Source organism: Lemur catta, chromosome 15 (assembly GCF_020740605.2).
Source record: "Lemur catta isolate mLemCat1 chromosome 15, mLemCat1.pri, whole genome shotgun sequence".
NCBI lineage: Eukaryota > Metazoa > Chordata > Mammalia > Primates > Lemuridae > Lemur > Lemur catta.
The window spans coordinates 18908456-18929910 of NC_059142.1; the positions used below are offsets into that span (position 1 = coordinate 18908456).

Consider the following 21455-nt stretch of genomic DNA (forward strand, 5'->3'; position numbering starts at 1 on the left):
AATATTCAGGCAATTCTGCATAAGAATTACAGAGAGAATTTCCTTTGGGGAGAACCCCATGTTTGTGCTCAGAGCCTGGTGTCCCCATAGCCTGGGCCCACGGGACCTCCCTGGACAAGTAGGGAAATTGAACAAGAGATCAAAGAGCAAATGAGTTAATTAAGCAAACAAACTTAAAGTCTCTAGCATATTAACTGAATACTAAAACACAGTCAACAAAGCAAATTAAAAATAACTAATTGAGGCTGGGCGCAGTGGCTCACGCCTATAATCCCAGCACTCTGGGAGGCCAAGGTGGGAGAATCACTTAAGCTCAGGAGTTTGGGACCAGCTTGAGCAAGAGTGAGACCCCCATCTCTACCAAACATAGGAAAAATTAGCCAGCTGTGGTGGCGCACGTCTGTAGTCCCAGCTCCTTGGGAGGCTGAGGCAAGGAGGACGGGTTGAGCCCAGGAGTTTGAGGTTGCAGTGAGCTATGATGATGCCACTGCACTGTAGCCTGGATGACAGAGTGAGACAATGTCTCAAACAAACAAACAAACAACAAAAAAACCCACAACTAACTGAAAACAAAACATTTTCTAATTTTTAACTATTAATTCGTTATAAGCATTTGTAAGGACAAACCAATTCTCAAACTCCACCAAATTGAACTGATTCTTTGGATGAAGCCCCTCCCTGGGCTGAGGCAGGTTCTGACTGATGATTTCAGGAGGCCGAGCTCTGGTTGCCAACCCACAGATGGGGGCAGCTTTATGGTTCTCCAGGCCTCTTGCCCTGGCAGGTCATTGTGTGTTGCAGGTGGAAGGCAACGTTGCAGGGGTCCTGGAGCAGCTTCCTGTCCCGGGACTAAGGCCTGCACCTTTGGTTTACTGTATTAAGGGTTTGAGCGCCTCTCGCCACCCAGACTCCGAGGGTCCGAGGGTGCCAGACCTGGAAAGCTCATTAGCCACTATCTAGACTAGTCCAGCCCGTAATTCTACAGGGAGGTCTAGAGAGGTGAAGTGGCTTATTCAAGGGCACACAGCTTGCGAGGGTGGGCAGTTCTGTGTTCTGCACCCACCTTGCCTCTACGTTCCTCTAATATTTTATGACCTTTTGAGTTTTGTAATCCTTCCTCCTCCACTCCATCTCTGCTTTCCCCTTGTCGCCCACAGCATTTGTCCTGGCAGGTCCTGGCCTTTAGGAAGACTCCGAGTCCCTGAGAGACCTGCTCCCCATTTCTCCTCTGACCCGGGGTGCGGGTTACCTTCAGCACCATGGCCTTTTCATCAAGGTTCGCCTTCTGGGAGCAAAAGGAAAGTTGGATTTCAAAATCTTTATGTGTTGCCCGTGTGCTTGGCATGGTGTATCTGCAGGCAGGAGACTGGCTTATGGGAGAGGGAGCTTCGGAAGCTAGAGACGGACTGGGGCGTGTGGGTAGAATTGGGAGTGGGGACAGAATGACCAGAGGGCTGGTGAACTCCCTCTGGATGGGCTCCAGCTGGCCGAGTCAGGCTTCTCCCCTAAGCTCCACCTCTGGTAAGCTGAGCCGCCTTTTGTCCCGCTGCTGCCCCTCCAGGTTAACCCCTCCACACCCTCCCCACCACCCTGCTGCTCTGACTCACCCGTGGGAACGCAGGCTACTGTGGAGGGACCACCGGGAATGGCTTTGGCCCTGAGGCTTCTGGAACTGGGACTCCCCGAGTCTGGGGGCTGTGGTGGGTCGGAGGAGAAGGGGCCGAGGGTGGGGAGTCAGGCCAGTCGGCCAGCTAGGTCCAGGGGGTGATTCAGGCTGCAGACCTGGGCATGCCATTGTGTGTATGCATAGTCCCCAGCTGGGCAATGACCTACAACAGCCAGAGCCCTTCTGGTGGGGGATGGGGGGGTGAATCAGCCTGATACTAAATCCAGAGCTGAGCTCAGAGCGGGGCCCAGTGTTCCAGACACTTGGGGGGCAACCAGTGTTTTCCCTAGTGCCTCACCTTGGGCCAGACATTTGGGGTCCCCAACTCGAGCCACTGGAGGGAGGACAGATTTGGAGCTGGTGAAGGACGCGGAGTGGATTTGGAAACTGGGCCACCCCGGAGCCTGAGCTAACGGCACTGCACGCAGTAACGAGTGTGTCTGTGTGGTTTGCGCACACCTGCTGTCCCCCAGCCCGTGTGCCCAGGAGCTAATGCATGGTGTGATCCCTGGGGGAGAGTGGGGTGGTGGCATGACAGCCCTTGGGGAGGGGGCAGCGCGGGCGGACCTAGACTCTGCCACTCTTCTTTATTCCCTCTCCCCCAGCCCCGCCCTTCCCTTTCTCTGCCCCAATCCCAATTCCTAAAGTAATAGGCTCTACTCTGGTGAATATTTGCCATTTTCCCTCTGTCCTTAGCAGTGTGAACTAACTTTGAAGCTTGAGCCCATTGAAAATAGCTCTGTGGACAGAGCTTTAAAACTGCAGCAGCCATCACGCTGCTAATTTGGGCTCAAAATTAGCCATAGACCCTGATTAAAATTGGAGAGACCCCCTAAGTGGGTAATATAAATGATTCTGGATGTTTCTAAGGATATTTTCCCCTTAGGAATCAAGGATTTCTTCCTGTGCTCCTACGCCCATCGCGCTGGAGAGAAAGGCTTGCGGAGGATGGGGAGGGTTGGAATAGGCCTGTCTTTTTCCTATAGTCCTAGGTGACTCGGGAAAGAAGGGAAATTGAATCCACTAGGACTGCCTGAGCTTTTGGAGGGAGAGATGCTGGTGAGGAGGAGAGGAGAAGACTCTCCCAAACTTGAGGCCTGGCCCCTCTAAGGCTGTTCTGAGCCAGTCTCTGAACTGAAAGAACCTTCAGAGCTTCCACATCATCTGTCCCTTTTCCAGACGTGCTGTGGTATCTGCTCCTCCCCTCTGAGTCAGGCCAGCCAGCTCCTGGGCTCTAGCACAAGCCCCTGGCCACAGTATCCAGAGCTCAGGCATCTTTCCTTCCTCCGTACCCCGCCCCTAACCTTGGGGTTCCCTCCCTCAGCTGCATGGTTGGCAGTTTTGTGGGTCTGAGGTTGGGAAAGTATCTGGCTTCCTGAATCCCTGCCCCTGCCCCACTTCCTGCCTCCAGCCAGAGCTCAGCTTTGGCTGGGAGGGGCCTCAGGCTGTGAGCTGGGAGAATTGAGCCAGAGCCAGCCTGATGGAGTCGAAGTCACCCATGTGCCCTACACTGAACTCACTGGCCCAGCAGGCACCCACACTGGGGTTGTCCCTCCTCTCCAGGGACTGGAGCAGGAGCTTTCTGTTCAAACTACTTCTCATCTGAACTGGGAAAGACTCTTGTAGTTTGGCATGAGTTGAATTAGCTGGATCTTTCTATCCACCATGTAATCAAGCCATGGTGTTGCTATGGGTGGACCTCTTGACACAGCCCAAACGGGCACCGTGGCTGGGCACTGAGGCCAAGGCTACTTGGCTTTCACCCCCACAGAGACTCTTCATTCTTAAAGTTGTCACTGGACAGTTTCCATCCCAGGATAGGGTATCTCTTGGCCAGGTGCCCTAACCCCAGTAGTCCTGAAGACTCAGGAGCTCTGCCTCTTAGGGAGAGAGAGCCCCCTTGAATGCTTTCTGCCTGTGCTTTCACTGCTGGGTCTCCCGGCCCTGACCTGCCAGTGACTTCTCTGTCTGCTCCCTCAGGTTAAAGAGGAGGACAAAACCCTGCCAAAGCCTGGCCCTCCTGGCAAGGAGGAAGGGGCTGTAAGTGCTTCTCCGAGACTCCCGTGTGTGTGTGTGTGTGTGTGTGTGTGTGTGTGTGTGTGTCTGGATGGTTGGGCTTGTCCCTGCACCCGCCAGCCCTACACTAGTCTGTGAGACAGTTCCATGGAGTGGCAGGGACTACAGGGACCCCTCCATGTGTGGCATGGCTAGATGGAGTGCCTTTCAAGGGGGAGAAGGTGCAGTGTGTGCCATGCCAGCTTGGGGCCTGTGAAGGAGATGGCCAAGGTACTTTGGGGACCTCCTTCTGTCTTTCTCCCACCCCCCTTAGTTGCCTGGCTTTAGTTCTGGTCTCCTGAACCCTTTGGGGCTGGAGAGGCTTAGCTGGGCAAACTCTTAGGTCGGGGAGCACCAAATGAGAGCTCAGCTGTTGGGACTCTTTAGCTTGCTCTGGGTGGCACAAGGGCACAGAGGGATTCATTGCAGCTGCTGCTGTCTCTTCCAAGACCCCGTCAGCTGCTTGGTACGGGTGATCTGGAAGCAGGCTCCAGCTGCCCACTGCCCCCAGCCCCCACAGCCTTGGGATAGAGACCCCAAAGAAAGCTGGACTTATCCAAGGCAAAAGAGGAGAGAGTTCCTGAACAGCCAGGTCCAAAGATGTGCCATTAGGAGAGGGCTGCAGTCAGCACAGGAGGCGGAGTGCCCAGGGCTCTGGGGAAGAGCTGGATCACAAAACAGATCCTCATTTAATTACCCCAGATGGTGCCTAGCCCGGCTTCCCCCACTTCCTTGGACAATTTGATTAGCCAGGCATTGTGACTCCCACCTGATGTGTAAACAGTCCTGCAAGGCCAGCCTGTGATTTCAAAGGGATGTGTTTGAAAATGTGAGGGAGAGGCCTCAGAGTAGCCCAGATTTTTTATGAAAATTACATATAAAGTGCTTAGACGAGTGCCTGGCACGTAGTAAGTACTGTGTAAGTGTTAGCAATTACTATCGTCTTTGTCATCAGCATCTTCTAAAGTTAGGGGGTTGGGAACAAAGCTGGAAGAGGGAGGGGAAAGGAGTAGGACCCAGCAGCTGGGGGCACTGGCCAGCTCCGCACTGCCCTGGCATGCCATTGAGCACTCTTGGCCTAAGAGGTTGAGGAAGAGGCATCTTCCAAGCCTTCCCTCTCCACTCCTGCAGCAGAGCTGCCCTGTAGCCTGGACTAAGGCCCTTGGATCAGCTCTGCTCAGGAGGTGGGGCATCCTCTCCGTGTGGCATCCAGAGGCAGCAGCTCCCAGGTCTGTCACTCTGTGAGCATCTTCCTGCACCCAGACTGGCATGGGCAGCCAGACCTTCACAGAGCCCAGTGCCCAGATGCATTCTAGAACCAAGGTGACTGTTTTGGGGAACAAGGACTGAAGCACAGCCCAGTTAGTGACAGAGCACTGCTTGGCCAGCAAGGAAAACTCTGCCCTGCCATCAGCCTTCCCAGTGGCAGTCCGTTGGGCCTTCAGACATTTCCCACCAGTGTGTGGGAGAAGGGTGGGCATACCAACTGGGCACCAGCATACTCCAGTTGGCTCCTGGGTGCCCAGAGGCTGAGAGGCTGGCTGGGCCAGGGACACCGCTCTAGGGCAGAACGGAGCTGTGGCTGCCTGAGTGCTTAACCCTTTGTGGGCCGTAGCTGCCTCCTCTTCCTCCCATCATAATACACACACACACTCTGGGAGCTGGGATGTCTCCAAACCCTTGAGAGGTTTGCAGAAGGAAGACTGCAAAGAGATTGGCAGAAGGCAGGCTGAAGTAGAAGCTTCCTGGGCCAGCGCTGGGTCTCTGCAGCCAGTGAGAGTGTAGGTGAGGGGCAGACAGTGGCCACAGAACAGGGGCATTGCGGGCAGGAAGTTTGGCGTGTCTTGGGGCCAGGGAGAGCTCCCTGACCATTGCTGTCTTTAGAATTGGCAGGCCTTGGGTCTGACTGCCCAGAAACGCAGGTGATGGAAGGACCAGGGAGCACCAAAGCAGGAGGCCCCAGAGTTAGGCCTGGGATTGGTGGGAGGAGTGATGGCAGGAATTGGCTACTGCTGTGTTTGGGCTATGAGGCAGTGGGCTCACCTGGATCGGGGCTTGGTTGCATAAAGCCAGTAACTCTGGGGCACCTCATGGGCCTCTGGGCACTCTGTACTAGCATCTATCTCACAGTTCCGTGCTAAGTCTGGGCATAGACAACAGGTGATAGCAGTACCTGATTGTGCCTTGTGGGAAAGAGAAGCCAAACTCTTAGATGCAGTTGTCCTATCAGGAAGATGGAAAGAGGACTTCCCGGGATAGCCTCTTGGAGCTCTGTGTTGTTTGGTGGATGAATGGAAGATCTGTTCCAGGGCATGAGGTCACACCCTCTCATTTCCTCTGCATGGGGTGGGCAGGGATGCAGGGGTTAATGCTAATGTCTACCTGTATTTGTATGTAGCTAGAGGGCAGCTCAAAGGACAGCAGTGGCCCATCTAGGAGTCCTCAGCCTCCCGCCAGTCCGATACCCCCAGAGACGTCCCAGAGAGCCAAGAGCCCTGCGCGCACACTCGCCATGAACGGCCCTGGGGCTGCCTTGGCAGAAGGCCCAAGCGAGGAGGCCCAGGGCCTGTCCCGGAAGCGGGTAGCAAATGCAGTAAGGAAGGTGGTCAGCAAGGTGCTGCCCGGTGAGGAGCTTGGGGGTGCCAAGGAGCCCCCAGGCAGAGGGGTCAAGTCCCCTGAGCACCCAGCTCGAGGCAAGAGGGGAGAAAAGGCAGCCCCTAGCCCCAAGCCGCCACCCCCCTCCACCGCCTCCCCCTGTTCCACCTAAGCACGAAGCCAAGAAGGAGGCAGCCAAGGATGAGCTCTCAGTGGGCCTGCGGAGCCTGATGTCTCGAGGCAGAGGCAAGGACCACAAGCCCCGTGGCAAGCAGTCTCCTGGGAAGGGGGAAAAGCCCTCCAGCCAGGAGCCAGGCTCCCCAAAGATGGTGGACTCCCCAGGGAAAGCAGGCTCCCCAGCCACACCTGAAACCCGTGAGAAGCAGTGTTCCCCAGTTCCACCAGAAGAGCTGGCGGACCCAGGCTCCGCTGGCCGGAAGTCAAACCTCACTGGAGAGCAGCCATCCAAGTCACCAGCCCCTGGTGTGCAGCAGGAGGTACCCGAGTGTGTCACTAACCTGCATTGCCCCTCACCACTCATGCTTGAGGGCCAGCCACCCTCACAGCCAGCTTCCCCAAGCCACCTCAACAAACCCTGCATGATGAAGAGGCTGGCCCAGGGCCATGTGCCCATGGCAGGGATTGCATGGCTTTCCTTAACTGAATTCCAGGACCCGTGGTTGCCTGGGCTCTGGCCCAGCGGCTGGGATGGGAACCACTAACCAGCATGTTCCTGGCCCTGCTGTGGGAGTCGGGGCCTTGTCCCCAGCTACATGGTGCCAGCTTGAGGCCCCAGATCCCAAGCCGAGGGTCAGAGTCTTGGCAGATCAGTGCAACCCAGAGAGACAGTGTGTTCTCAAGTCGAAAGCCCTGTGTTCCCATCTCCGGCCACTGGCCCGGTGAGCCTGTCGAGTGGGTGTAACACAGGTCCATAATCTCTCTTCTGATGCCCTTGGGGCCAGAAATATTTTAGAAATTCATAATTTGGGTATTTTAGAAGGTCATGCGGTATGCATAATAAACAGCAACCCATAACAAACACGTTAATATTTCTAAAGCAGTTTATGAATATTCACACTGCAGGGGGATAAAGGATAAACAATCAGGTTTTGCCACCAACATAGTTAAGAAAAATCTTTTGTTTTGGGGGCTTTTTGGATTTTGGAATTGAAATAAGGGATAATACTTGCTTTGAAGGGTTTTAAGTAACCAGAAGATTAGAAATGATCCAGGCGGTGCTCCAAGCCTAGTCCCTGGCAGGGTGGGTGCTCTGCAAATGGCAGCGTTGACAGTGATGCAGGTAACAGCTGTTAATGCCATCACAGCCATCACTGCCTTCTTCAGGCCTGGCCAGTGCCTGCATGGCGGATGGGCACAGTGGGCCTCTTTGGATGTGGGGGTGACCCTGTCTTCCCAGAAAGTACCCTCTGGGTGAAGCAAGAGGCTGAGAAGCAGGAGGGAAGGCCCAAGCATGGTTAGTCTAACCCCTGCCCCTTGGAAGGGGATGCCTGTGTGGCTGGTCTTTGAGTTGGGGACAGTTGTCTTCAAGCCTCTCGGTTTTATGAACCCTGCTGAGGCCTCTTAGTGTGTGAGGGAGGGGCGTCTGCTTCCGGCCCTGCTTCCCTATGCTCCTGCAGGCTCCTTCTGGCTGGAGGGAGAGAGGTCAGGAGGATGCTGGGGCACAGCCTAAGGGTCCTTGAGGCCCTCCCTTGAGTGCTACCTCTCAGGACCTGGGGTTCCTGGAACCTGCCTTGCCCCCCTTCATCCTGGGCACTGCAGCACTTACCAAATAGCCAGCTGTAGCTGTCCCCACCCTCCTGGCCCACTCTGAATCAGGGAAGTGACTGTTCCTGGCACACAGGAAGGAGTTGGCACGGGCATTTTGGCCCAATAGGCAGGTGTGAGCCGAACTGTCAGCCCCTCAGGAGAATCTCCAAGTGGCCAAGGAGTGTCGTGTGCCTGTTCCTGGGCCGGCTACTCTCCCTGCCCCTCCTTCTCTCACGAGGGAGGAGTTGGGGGCTGAGACATGTCCTGACTTGGAGTCTAGCTACCTGTCACCTGGGCCTGGGGCAAGGGCCAGAGGGGTGCATGGGATAACAGGGCTATTTGGTGCTGAAGATAGTTAGAACAGTAGGAAGAAATAACCAGAGAACTCCCAGGCACCTGTTCTTTTTGCTCATCTGATAGTTTAAAAACTCAAATTGGCACCTGGCTTGCCTCCCTGACCCTGCTCCACTTCCCTGCTGGGTCCCAGTGGCTTCCTGGGCTGGGAGCTCGGCATGCTGTACCCCTGGCCTCTGGGCCAGGACTAATAGTGGTTTAACCTTCAGGTAGGAGCTGCCAAGGTCCAGCTGACCCCCTCGGAAGAGGCCCACCTGCGGCTTGAGAGGATCTTCACAGCTCCTGTAATGCCCTTTCTCTCGGGTGTGGGTCCCCAGCCCCTGGCCCTCCTTTTCCTGAGGCTGGTGGCAGGACCGTGTGTGTCTGTGTGTAGGAGCACTGGCTGTGACGGGTGGCTCCATGGTGGCCAGTGGGCCTTCACATTGGCTTCCCACTTGAAGAGATGAGAAAAGGGATCTGGGGAGGGTTGTTCCTTCAGAGAGCCCCAAACTCTGTGCACGTGGGAGGGGGCCCCTCTTGGCTGGAGATCAAGTCTCCCTGGCCCCATTCTTCTGCCTTGAGGACATGTCTTGGTGCCAGGGCCTGGTGGATGGCAAGGCAGGGAGCTGATGCTCCCCATTTTTGATGCCCTGGCTTCCCAGACCCAGGTGGGGCCTATTAACTCCTTGCCCATTTCTAACAGGCAACGTGTAAGGCCCGGCTGACTCCCATCCTCCCCAGAAAGGCCTTTGAGGGGTTTAAGTAACTGGACAGAGACAGGGGTCAAGGCTGACCACAGTCCCTTGGCTCCTGGGCAGTTGGGAGGTGGCCCCAGGTCAGCCCTGGGTGGGGTCATTGTGTCTGCCTGGGGGAGGTACAGGGTTGCACTGGGGGTTTGAAGAAGAGGCCCTGGACTTGGGGCTGCTGGAGGCCTTGTTCCAAGCGGTGCAGGGGTACAGCTCTGAGAGCAGCCCTTGGCATGGAGAGTGGCACTCTTGGGCATGTGTTTGGAGGCAAGGAATAGCTCTGTGCTGGTGTCTGGTGGCCACATGGGAGCTAGGCTGAGGAATGCCCTGGAGATAAGGCAGGAGGCTCCCAGGGGGCCCAGGCCCTGGGTATGGTGAGGTGGCCTGGCCTGGCAGACACATGAAAGAGGAAGCCTAATTCAGAATGGACCAGATGGCTGGCCCAGGAGAGACTGTGGCCAGAGGCAGAGTGGCAGACTCCTGCCCAGGCCACTGGGAATGACTTAAAAGAGCGTCTCCTCTGAGAGTGATGGTAACAGGTGTCTTGTAACTTCCCTGGTCTGGCCTCTCCTTCACTGGCTGCAGTTCACCCACCAAGGCCAGCTCCCAGGTCCTGGCGCTGAGGTCCTCCCACCTCTACCCTGTGCCTTGGGCAGTGACAGTGAGCCTGCTCACTTGGTCCAGGGGTGCTTGCTTGAAGGGACATGCCAGTGGTCTGCTTGTCTTCACCCCTCTTCTCTCTCTCTCTTCTTTGCTTGCTGCTGGCAGCTGGACCCTGAGGCCGCCTCTCCTGCCCACAGCCAGGTAGGGTGCTTCTGCCGCCCTCGGGAGCCCTCCGCTTCCTCCGGTGACCACCCACCACCCCTGGCCTGTACCTGGGCTGGCGTCTGTGCCCGGGCCTCGTGCTGGAGTGTAAGGCCTCTTCTCCTTCAGGCTCCCACCCTGTGTCTGGGGGGACCCTCAGGGGATGCCAGTGCCAGGAGCTCAAAAGGGGACAGCTCTGTGCCAGGCTCTTGGGGAGCCTCTGGACCAAGTGTCACCCTTCAAGTTTGGTCTCTGTGGCATGTGGTTCTCAGCCACTGGAGTCCAAGGGCCTGGCTGGGTTCTAGGTGATGCAGCTCTTCTCAGTCTGGGTAGAGAAAGCTGGAAAGGTGGATCTCTGCCCTCTCCCGGCCTGAGCCTGAAGATGACACATTCTCTGTCTCCACCTCCTGGCCAGTCTGAGAAACCCATTTTCAGATTAGCTCTAAAGGAGTCAGTTATAACTTTGATGTCATCAGTCCCCAAATACCTAGCGCATAGAATGTGCCCATTCAAGACAAAGGTCTCACCTGTCTCATGTGATTTGAAAAAAATACAACATTGTAATGATTTTTTTATAAAGTTATATTTCTTCAAATGTAAACAACTATCCTTTCTTAATGTCCTCACTTAACAAATCAAAACGTTGACAGCCCCATAGCCATCATCCCATCTAAAAGATCGTTTTGCTGGTATGTGAAACCCAGAGACCCGGGAGCCTCTGGTGTAGCCTGGCCCTCTCCCTCCAGGCCAGGGAAGGGCGGTCCGGCCGCAGCGGGGTGTTACCTGAAGCCAGGGTCCAGCCTGGGAGTAGAACCCAGATCTCCTTTCTTTCGACTCCAAGAAATGTGACAAAGAACATACTTCCTATGTTTCCTTGTCCTTTCCTGATCCTTCATCCAGGGCATCAGGTCTCACGAGGAAGGGACGCCTGGGGTGAGGGACTCTAGGACACTAACTGTGCCTCACAGCTGGAGGCCTTGGAGATGGTGGGGGTTAGGGCCAGCCTGAGGGTGGGTCCATGCCCCTGGGGCGTCCATCCCCCCACCCACTGAATGACTTTGCTGCCATTTTACCCACACACAACCAAGGGACCCTGCTGGGCTGAGGACACTGGGCCCTCTCCCGTTTCCCAGCTCCAGTGTCCTTAGGGATGCAGGTTTGACAGCCCCACACCCTGATACAGCTTGTGGTGACCTCCTGGGGCTTCTGGGGGCTCCTAGCCCCTTCCTACCCACCCCTGTGCCCATCTGTGTGACATACCAGTCCCTCCCTGAGTTTGACAGAGCAGGCCTGCCCCCTGCCTCCAAATCTCTGGCCATGCTGCCTCGTGCCCTCGTGTGGCATTAGCACGTCCACTGGGTCTGTGTCACTGCCACTTTCTGAGATGAGGCCTTTGCTGACCGTGACATGGAGGAGAAGCAGGGAGGCTGGCATGTGCATCTGGGCACTGTCCCTCTGCCCAGGTAGAGCATCCTCTGCAGGGGAAGGCCAGGACTGAGGCTGTGCCCTCAACCCACCTGTCATTCTGCACTGCACAGTGTCTAGGTGGACACTTCTCTCTTTGGGTCTGAGGAAATGCCCTTTCCCAGCTCGGTGAAGGAGGCCCTGCCATTTGGATGAGGAGAGAAGCTGGATGTGGAAGACCCTAATAGTTGTGACCCAGGGTTTAGGGGCTTGGGTTCAGGATACTGATCTTACAGGCTTGGCTTGGTGGAGGGCAGAGGGTGGCTGAAGGTAGAACCTCACTTTCCTGGGGCCTGTTCTCTCCTGGGCACATGCTTCCTGTGTCCCTGTCCTTCCAGACCCTCAGTGCTGGTGTGGTCTCTCCTCTGTGTCCTTGTCCTTAGGGCTACTCAGAATCACCACTGCTACCTGGCTTCCCCACCCTCTTTCCCTGACACCTCTGATGTCCCCGTGTTCTGTGTCTGCCACCTAACTGTTCCCTCGCCCAGCGGCTCATCTTGAAGGCCTTCCCCTCACTCGTCTCCTCTCTCCTGCTGTCGTCCAGAGCAGGGCCTGACTTTGTTCTTCCCTCCTCTGATAGGCCAAGACAGAAGAGCAGATTGCAGCCGAGGAGGCCTGGTATGAGACGGAGAAGGTGTGGCTGGTCCATAAGGACGGCTTCTCACTGGGTGAGTCTTGGGCGGGGCAGGGGCATGTGTCCAGGACTCTGGTCTCAGGGCTGGGCAGTGGGTATGCCTTCTGGCTCTGGTGAGGGCTGGACGGTGAGCAAGGAGAGGCTGGTGACACTGTGGGGAGGAGGGCAGGACCATGGAAGGCCCAAGTGGGACAGTAAAGTCTTCCCAGGCCTGCGTCCAGCTATCTGTCCCTCCTCTGCAGCCAGTCAGCTCAAATCCGAGGAGCTCAGCTTACCTGAGGGGAAGGTGCGCGTGAAGCTGGACCACGATGGAGCCATCCTGGACGTGGATGAGGATGACGTGGAGAAGGTGTGCGGGAGGCGGGACGAGGGCACAGGAGTGGGCTGGGCAGGGCAGGTGTGTCGTCTGCAACGGAGACAGGTTCTGCTTCCTCAATGCCGCCTGCCTGTCCCATCACACAGGCTAATGCTCCCTCCTGCGACCGTCTAGACGATCTGGCCTCGCTGGTGTACCTCAATGAGTCCAGCGTTCTACACACGCTGCGCCAGCGCTACGGTGCTAGCCTGCTGCACACGTACGCTGGCCCCAGCCTGCTCGTCCTCAGCCCCCGTGGGGCCCCCGCCGTGTACTCTGAGAAGGTGCGGCACCCTCAAGGCTACCATGCCCACCCCCCGCCCGCCCCACCTGCCCTGGCTCTCTCCCTTCCCCTTTGACATCCCATGGGCTCCTGTCCACCCTCACAGTTGACCTTGGGAAGAGGGGTCATCTCGAGGGATGGAGGACAGAAGGACCTCCCTGTGACATTTAACAGAGTCTGAGACTTGGCTCGTCTCTGCATCTCCATGCATGGCCTTAGCTTCAGAATCCCTGGGCACCACTGGAGTGAAAATCCAGAAGGATGTGGACCGTGGGGGTGAGGGTGTCTGGAGGGGACCAGCTGAGAGCCTACCCTTCCCTCCATCGCTCTCCTGCCCAAGGTGATGCACATGTTCAAGGGGTGTCGGCGGGAGGACATGGCACCCCACATCTATGCCGTGGCCCAGACCGCGTACAGGGCAATGCTGATGAGCCGTCAGGACCAGTCCATCATCCTCCTGGGCAGCAGTGGCAGTGGCAAGACCACTAGCTGCCAGCATCTGGTGCAATACCTGGCTACCATCGCAGGCACCAGTGGGAACAAGGTGTTTTCTGGTGAGGCAGGGACAACTGGGAGAGCTGAGAATAGGGTGAGATGGGGGCGGGGAGGGAGGACCCTCCTAGGTGCCAGCTCCTTTTCTCCCTGGCCTCTCCATCCCCTCAGAACCACTCTGTCCCTGGGCAGTTCTGGTCTGAGTGGTTCCAAGGCTCCATGCCTCTGGATCCCATGGCTGGGGATGAGCTGCCCTTGGCTTTCCTGATGTCCCCTTGGGCTGGTATTCTGCAGTGGAGAAGTGGCAGGCTCTGTACACCCTCCTGGAAGCTTTTGGGAACAGCCCCACCATCATGAACGGCAATGCCACCCGCTTCTCCCAGATCCTCTCCCTGGACTTTGACCAAGCTGGCCAGGTGGCCTCAGCCTCCATTCAGGTGAGGGGACACTGCCTGGGCCTCAGGATAGTGAGAAATGGGCCACCTGATTTCATGCCCTAGAAATCAGGCTCTCTTCTGAGCCTCACTCCACTTTCCTGCCCTAACAAAATGGACCCAGCACAGGCAGGGCTGGCCGATACTGCCTGGAGGCGTCACCAGTCTGCCCTCCGTTCCTCCTGCCCTGGATGGGGCCCAACTCGGCCCCCTGCCCAGCTCCCTTCTCCCTCCCAGCCCTAGGGTTGTCCCTACCCTACTGTCCCCAGCCTCATGTGCACTTTCTGAAGTCCATGCTCGGGGCTTCTCTCAGGGCTGGCTTGTTGGCAAAGTAGGATAGATATCTTGCCACAGGCTTCCATCTTTGGAAGGCCGGTGCCTGGGGACTGGGCAGGGCAGCAGGGGCCCCCCAGGAGCTGGGCCTGTCTTTCTCCTGGTTCTGGTTTCTGTCCCCTGTTTGACCCCAGGGGGTTTCTGGCCTCTGGTTGAACACACCTGGGAGTAAGATGCAGCTGCTTGTTCCCAGGGCCTGGAGGACCATGGCCTGGTTCCTTCTGGGGTGGGGTGGGAGAAATGGCCTGGCACTACCCTCCTTACCCACACCTCTGCGCTCTGCCACAGACGATGCTTCTGGAGAAGCTGCGTGTGGCTCGGCGCCCAGCCAACGAGGCCACGTTCAACGTCTTCTACTACCTGCTGGCCTGTGGGGATAGCACCCTCAGGTGAGATGGGACAGCGGGCACACACATGGTGCTCTGGCCTCTGGCCTGCTGACTGGGTTCCCGGGCCTTGCCACTTGATTGGATCCTGTACCATTTGTTCACTGAGTGCCTACTATGTGCTAGGCTCTGAGCTTGGCCCTGGGGATGGCAAGATGAGTGAGACACAAGCCCTGTCAGGACCTCCCTGGTCCCGGGTACTGGAGCCCCCTGTACGAGAGGGGCACAGCTGACCCTAAGTGTTCCCAGAGCCTAGCTAAGATCTCCGTTACCCACGAAGCCAGGTCTGGAGAGGAAAGCACAGAGACACAGGTGGCTGGGGACTTGGCCACAGTCACACAGCTGGATGGGACTGAGCTGGTGTTTGAGTCCACACTGGAGCCCAAAGCCCATACTTGCTCCATGCCGGCCCTCCCTTTCCCGTGTTGGCTGCCTCTGCCCCGTCCTCCCTTCAGACCTTCAGACTTGCTGTCTGTGTTCACTCAAAAGGGATACATGGTCAGGCTGAGCCAGCAGCCCCAGGCCGTTGTCCTCCTTAGCCCTTCTCGTAACTGAAGGTGCAGACTCTATTCCGGCTGGACTCACCCTTTAGGCCGGTTCCCTGCTCCCTTCCAGGGGTCTGGCTGGATCCTCTCACCAGGCATCTCTGGTGACCTGTTGTGGGGAGACTGGGGCTCTGACCAGGCATCCAGGCCAATCAGGAAAGGTGGCAGCACTGACGGTCAGGGAAGACGGGCACCTGGAAGCTGAGGCTGTCTGTCTCTGCCTGGGCTTGGGGACCAAGCGCTGTGCTGATGCCTCATTTGTACCCCTAGGACAGAGCTCCACTTGAACCACTTGGCAGAGAACAACGTGTTTGGGATTGTGCCACTGGCCAAGGTGAGGGCCCTGGGGTGGCAGCCCTGGCCTTGGGAGTGGGAGAAGCCTCCGTTGGCTGTGGTGCCCCCTGGGAATAGCAGGAGCCCAGCTAAGGCTGGGTGGCTCCACTCAAGTCTGAGTCCAACAGCGTGGGGTGTGCCAGGAGGGACAGCCCCTCTGGGGTCCAGTGCCAGCGTGCCCGCCTTTCTCTGCAGCCTGAGGAGAAGCAGAAAGCCGCACAGCAGTTCAGTAAGCTGCAGACGGCCATGAAGGTGCTGGGCATCTCCCCTGATGAGCAGAAGGCCTGCTGGCTCATCCTGGCTGCCGTCTACCACCTGGGGGCTGCAGGAGCCACCAAAGGTAACCTCAGAGGGTCCCAACAGCCTGTCTTGACGCCCAGGAGACCTTGTGGGGGCCCTGCCCATGCCCAGCTGTTCTGCCCAGCACAGACCCAGCTGTTCTCAGACACCCCCCTCTTTTACCTGTGCCTCTTCCTAGTCCCCCACATTGGAGCCCCCACAGGGCTGAGAAGCATCTCTGCCAGTGGTGGCCCGAGGCCTGGACTGAGCTGGCCTTGACTGGGAGCCCTGTGCGGAGCGGGGAGGGGGTCCCGAGGCTGAGGGCGAGGGAAGGGCATGAACTCGGAGCAGTGCCCAGGAATAACTCTGCTTCTTGTTCCCTTCCTGACAGAGGCCCCCGAAGAGCAAGCGGGTAACTGACCTTGGCCCTGCCTTGGGGTGTAGGGGCCGCTCACCCTGCCTTGGTGCTTGCCCTGGGGCCCGGGCTTGTTCTGTCATAGCCAAGGGGACTGGTCTGGGGAGAAGCCCCAGGGTAGAGGGAGGAAGGGGGGCCTGCTGGCCGTGAGGCTTCTCCGAGACCCCGGAGTAGCTGCTTCTCCTTCCTGTTTCTCATCCAGATCCTGGGACCTCTCAGGAGGCCTCCAGGGGGCTGAGGCGTGGGGGTGGGCTTGCTTCCTGGGGCTTCTGAGGCCAGTGTCCCGTCTTCACCCCTTCTCTCTGGCAGTTTGGTGGCTGTGTCTCTCCCACTAGGGGGCAGCAGCCACCGCGGAACGAGCGGGCCACGCTTGGGCAGGGTGCTTGGGCTTGAGAATGGCTGGGAAGAGTTCTGTCACCCTCCTTTGAGTTACACTGAGGGGCAGCGTTTGGCGATTCGAGCACCCCTTTGCCCCTTTCTCCTCCGTTTCAGGGAAAGGGGATGCTGGCTCTGAGCGGCACCCTGGGCTTTGGCTTTGTCACCTATGGGGTGTGAGGGCCCCCAGCTGCTGAGCAGCAGTGCAGAAGTGGTGGGTGCATGCAGGAACAGGCGCTGGGTGCCAGGCCCCTTGTGGCCCCAGCAGGTGGCACCCCTGCCAGAGAGGACCCAGGCTCTGGGTTAAAGTTGTCTCCAGACTGAGTGGGAGGACGGGCAGGCAGGCGTGTGGCTGTGTCTTGAGGGAAGTTGCTTTACTCTGAGTCGGTGACAGCCCAGGTTTCCTTTCACCACACCCGGCTCTGTCTGCAGGTGGAGAGTTCTGGGCGTGTCAGCACACGCACCGAGTTGTTGAGCGGTGTGTGGAGCTCCTCGGAGCTTCCAGTGTTTTCCAGGGTCGTGGGGCGCGGGGGACGGGTATAACGTCTTTGTGTGTCTCCTTCTGCGTGTGTCGGTTTGATTACACCCACAGACATACTCCTCTGAACCGAGTGTGTACAAGTGTGCCTTCCCCAGTCTGGATGTTTTCTTGCCAGCTCATCCTCATAAGCCCCTACCCCCCACGGTCCCTTCCCGGGGCTGGCGGCTCAGTTGATGACTGTTTGCTAACACACTGTTTTTCTTTGCATGCTGCATGCTGGTCCTTTGCCTTACAGAAGCTGCCGAAGGTAAAACCTTGTTTCTTGTTAGCTTTCCCTAATTGCCGCGATTAGACACATGTTGGCTGAGGCGCGTATGTCTGTGTGGGCTGTTCCCTTTCCCCTGCGGCTCTTCTGCCTCCTCACTGGGGGCCATTTGTGGTCTCCCCTGGCAGATGCCTGGGGGCAAGAGGGAGGGCCTCATGCTTCCAGGGAAGGGGGAGGCGCCAGTCCTCTCTCAGGATAGAGTGGGTCTTGTGTTCATCGCAGGTGGGCTGGCTCAGCCTCTGGCTTTGTCCTTCCCCAAGCTGGGGCCCCCTGGAGCCAAACCCTGCGAAAGGGATTCGGCTGGCTTGCCGCCCTCTGGTGGCAGCATGTGGAGTTGCCTCTTCTTTTAGGGCCTGCTCATTCTCTCCATCCCCCAGAGGCACAGGAAGTGCTGGCAGCTGCTGGCTGTCCTTGTCCTGCCTGAAGCCCATCTGGTGTCATCGGGGCTGGTTTTTCCCTCCAGCAAATGCCCACTCCCCAGTCCTGTGGGGAGAAGGCACAGTGGTCATCAGCTGGCCTAAGGAGAAAGACCCAAGATGCCAGATCCTTTTTTCCACCCCACAGCCGGGCGCAAGCAGTTTGCCCGCCACGAGTGGGCCCAGAAGGCTGCGTACCTGCTGGGGTGTGGCCTGGAGGAGCTGTCCTCGGCCATCTTCAAGCACCAGCACAAGGGTGGCACCCTGCAGCGGTCTACCTCCTTCCGCCAGGGCCCCGAGGAGAGCAGCCTGGGAGATGGCACAGGTACCCTCAGCCCCCCGGCAGGTGGATGTGAGTGGGAGGCCTCATCCAGGGCTGGCTGCTGTCTCTGGGGGTGAAGGGGACTGCTGGAGCGAGTACATACTTCCATCAGTGGGGCGGGATTCAGTCCCAGAGCCCCATGTGCAATAGGGAGTATACCCAGGTGGGCAGCCCCGGGGAGCAAGAGACAGAGCTGATCCTCTTGCCCCACAGGCCCCAAACTGAGTGCCCTGGAGTGCTTAGAGGGCATGGCGTCTGGCCTCTACAGTGAGCTCTTCACCCTGCTGGTCTCCCTGGTGAACAGGTGAGTGCCAGGTAGGACCCAGGGGCTCCCTGCCTGCTTTGGCAAAGGTGGAGCTGATGCCTTTGCGTCTGTGGTTGGCCGACCTCCACCAGCAGAGGGTTCGCTGTCCCGTGGGCCATCATCGAGGCAAGGCCCATCCTCCCCACCAGGGTCCTGGGCACCTGGGTAGGGACAGGGATCTGGCTTGAGGCAGGGCGGGGCTGCCTGGTGCCAGGGGCAGACCAGCGGGGCCTGCTCTGTGCTATTGCCCTGGCCAGCTCTGACTTAGGCTCTCCCTCGAAGGGCTCTCAAGTCCAGCCAGCACTCACTCTGCTCCATGATGATTGTGGACACTCCAGGCTTCCAGAACCCTGAACAGGGTGGGTCAGCCCGCGGAGCCTCCTTTGAGGAGCTGTGCCACAACTACGTCCAGGACCGGCTGCAGAGGCTCTTCCACGAGCGTACCTTCGTGCAGGAGCTGGAGAGATACAAGGAGGTATACAGGAGACTCTCGGCCTCATGCCCTACCCCAGCCTCACTTTCTGGCCTTGGCACCCCCAGAGAGGCCGTCTGTGGCTGTGGAAAGCGCCACCTTCCCTGCCCTTTACTCCCTCTTTACTTCTGTCCTCCTGTGCCCTCTGGAGTGGGAGTCATTTCCTGCCCCCTTGTCCCTGGCCTGCGGCTTTGGCTACGTTCTTACTTTGTGGAGCGTTTGCTCTCCAAGAAGCTAAAGGTGCGTTTGGGGTCCGTGGGAGCCCTTTCTTGCCCTCCTTCAAGTTCTCCTCCGGCCCTGTGGGTTGCAACAGTGCAGTTCCTGCCTCCGAGTGTGTCTGGGCCTGGCCTTCCCCGTCTCCCTTTCCCGACGTGGGGATGGCGGGGGGTTATTTAGTGCCCCTCCGTAAAAGGGTGTCCCAGGTGGGGTAAGATCTGGACTCCCTCATGTGGAGGTGAGTTGAATGCATTGGGGAGGATATTTATTTTGGATTAGAGAAGATTCAGGAGGAAAATGACAGCTGTCTTCAAGTGTTTCAAGGATGATTGTGTGAGATGGAGAGTAGCTTATTCTGTGTTGCCTAATCAACTGATTCGAGTGACAGAGTGCGACTTTGGCTTAGTATAAAAAGAGGTTATGAGAAGTTTAGCTGTCCAAAAATACAGTGTGTTGCCTTGGGAGGTGGGTAGCAGTTTTTCATTTGGGATGCTGGAGGTTGGCCTTGCTGACCCCAGAGTCCCCTTCTGGCCTGATAGGGCTGCGTCCCACACTTGGTCCTCATGCTCAATACTGCACTGCCTTCCTTCCCAGGAGAACATCGAGCTGGCGTTTGATGACTTGGAGCCAACCACAGGTGACTCTGTGGCTGCTGTGGACGAGGCCTCCCACCAGGCCCTGGTAGGCATTCCAGGGAGGGTCTGGCCTTTTCTCTCATTTGCCACCTCTCTCCCTCTGGTCGAGCCCTCCCCATCTGAGCTGCTGCTCGGGGTGCCACTTGGGCTGAGAGGGGCGCCCAGCAGTTATGCCCAGACACCAAGCACTTTACAGCTATGGGGCTGTGCCCTCGGCACTCAGACAATCTGACCAGGAAGGTGATACTTTCTTCTGCCCTGGTGCAGTGGGAGCCATGGCCCACCTGTGTCCTAGCCAGGCAGGAGGACGTACCTCCTCTCTCACCAGCTGGGGCTCAGTCCCGATCCTGTGACTGGCTGGGCCTCCAGTGTGTCTGCCAAGAGCCCTGTTGTGAGGGCCTGGACCCCAAAGACGCAATCATTCCCTCCCGTTGTCCCCAAGAAGAGGACTCATGCAGTCCAGCAGGGTCCCACTCAAACAGGGAACAGTGCCAAACTCTGAGATGCCCTCTGGGGGCTGTCCTGGATGTGAGCCCTCAACCTTGTGGGCAGGCACTGTCACCCTTTGTGCTAGTGTCTTGGGTGCCTTGGTGCTTTTGGGGGGCTGGCCGGCCTGATGAGCACTTGGCATTTGGTGACTATCTTCCATTAGGGAAATTGCATCAAGTGCTTTATGGGCGAGCTGGCATTTTTGCCAGGCTGCTGCTACCCTGCCTCTGCTTTGGTTCCTGCCCCAACTCCTGCAGTAAGGCCCTGCTTGGCTAGCACAAGTGGTGGGCCCCAGGGAGAGTGAGTATCCTCCTGGGGACAAATGCTTAAAGTGCCCAAGTACCGAGTCTCCCCAGGGAAGCTGGATTTTCTTTTCCTGCCACCTGGGCTCCCATGGTGGGAGAGCCTTTGCCATTCCCAGGAGATGGGGAAGTCACCACATGTGACTCATGAGCAGCAGGGGTCAGACGGTGTGTTGGTGTGTTCGGATGGGGCTCCACAACCCTTTCCCTCCTGCACGCTCCTCTGTCTGATGCACCTTGACACCAGGCGGCTGCACCCTGGGGACGGGCTCCTCGGTGCCCTGCCTGCTGCTCACATCCGATGGCTTCATTGCTCTTTCTTGCCACTCAGCTCCAGCTGCTGGGGATGCCCCTCGGCCCTTGGCCACATCCTTCTTCCTTCTGATAATTGCACGGACTCCCTTGGGCAGCTGTGGGGAGGAGATCCAGGCAGCGGGAGTCAAAGATAGGGGAAATGGCACTTTTCTCACTTCTCTTGTCCTCCAGTCCCTAAAGGCCAGGCCAGAATAAGGTGTGGGGGAGGTTCAGTCCTTCCTGCCCAAGGAAGACACAGGAATTCCATAGGAAAGGTACCTTCAGGCCAGAGGTGGCCATAGGCCTAATTCGTTTGGCCTTCGCTGGGGTATCAGAAATCAGAATTCTCTATTTCCACCTTCCCTTGAAAAACCAGAGGACTTGTCAACACTAGGCCAATGTTCCTCCAGAATAGCAGTTGGCTGCAGCTGAGTGGAAGCTGTTCCCTTCAGAGGGGGACATTTGCTCTCCAGCTTGCCCTAGTCTCTGCCCATTTTGGCTGCCACATCAAGTCTCATTAAGTCTCCTGTCTTACGCTTCGGGCCCATGAGTTTATACCATGTAATGATCCCACCTGCAGCAACCTAAGCCCTCTCCGGGCTCTCCCCGCTCTGGCACCAGGGTTAACCCCATAGCTGTCACTTATCGAGAGCTTCCTTTGGGCCAAGCACTGTGCTCAGGGCCCTAAAGACTTTATCCTGTTTAATCTGCCAGGGAGTGGGAGCAATAGCCCCTGGCGACCTCTGATGGGGAGGGTGCAGGAGAGTCCCTGGATACGGTCTCGGGTTACTAGGAAGCCTTCAGTCTTTGGTGACTTCGGACCCAAGTCCTAGGAATCATATTTTGCCATGGGCTTCTCTCTGATCCGTGTCCAGGACCCTCCTTGCCCTTGCTGCCCACCTCCC

The 21455-nt window shown here is 57.6% G+C and overlaps 1 protein-coding gene across 11 annotated transcripts in view; it reads left to right on the plus strand.

Moving 5' to 3' along the window:
• The window catches only part of MYO18A (myosin XVIIIA), a 92386-nt gene that overhangs the window by 36815 nt on the left and 34116 nt on the right, over positions 1-21455 (plus strand). For 6 of the 11 annotated variants that reach the window (XR_006728796.1, XM_045525312.1, XM_045525315.1 and 3 more), the window contains 14 exons: positions 12011-12098; positions 12307-12413; positions 12527-12703; positions 13043-13256; positions 13489-13631; positions 14250-14350; positions 15163-15226; positions 15421-15565; positions 15896-15916; positions 17071-17082; positions 17665-17841; positions 18052-18142; positions 18425-18617; positions 19425-19511. Coding sequence is in view for 10 of the 11 variants with exons in the window: in XM_045525312.1 (XP_045381268.1) it covers positions 12011-12098; positions 12307-12413; positions 12527-12703; positions 13043-13256; positions 13489-13631; positions 14250-14350; positions 15163-15226; positions 15421-15565; positions 15896-15916; positions 17071-17082; positions 17665-17841; positions 18052-18142; positions 18425-18617; positions 19425-19511 (1620 nt within the window). In the remaining variant the exon portion in view is untranslated. Of the gene's footprint in view, positions 1-6448; positions 6814-8646; positions 8722-9930; positions 9967-12010; positions 12099-12306; positions 12414-12526; positions 12704-13042; positions 13257-13488; positions 13632-14249; positions 14351-15162; positions 15227-15420; positions 15566-15895; positions 15917-17070; positions 17083-17664; positions 17842-18051; positions 18143-18424; positions 18618-19424; positions 19512-21455 lie in introns of those variants that run through there. The other 5 variants (XM_045525313.1, XM_045525320.1, XM_045525322.1 and 2 more) reach the window with 3 other exon arrangements.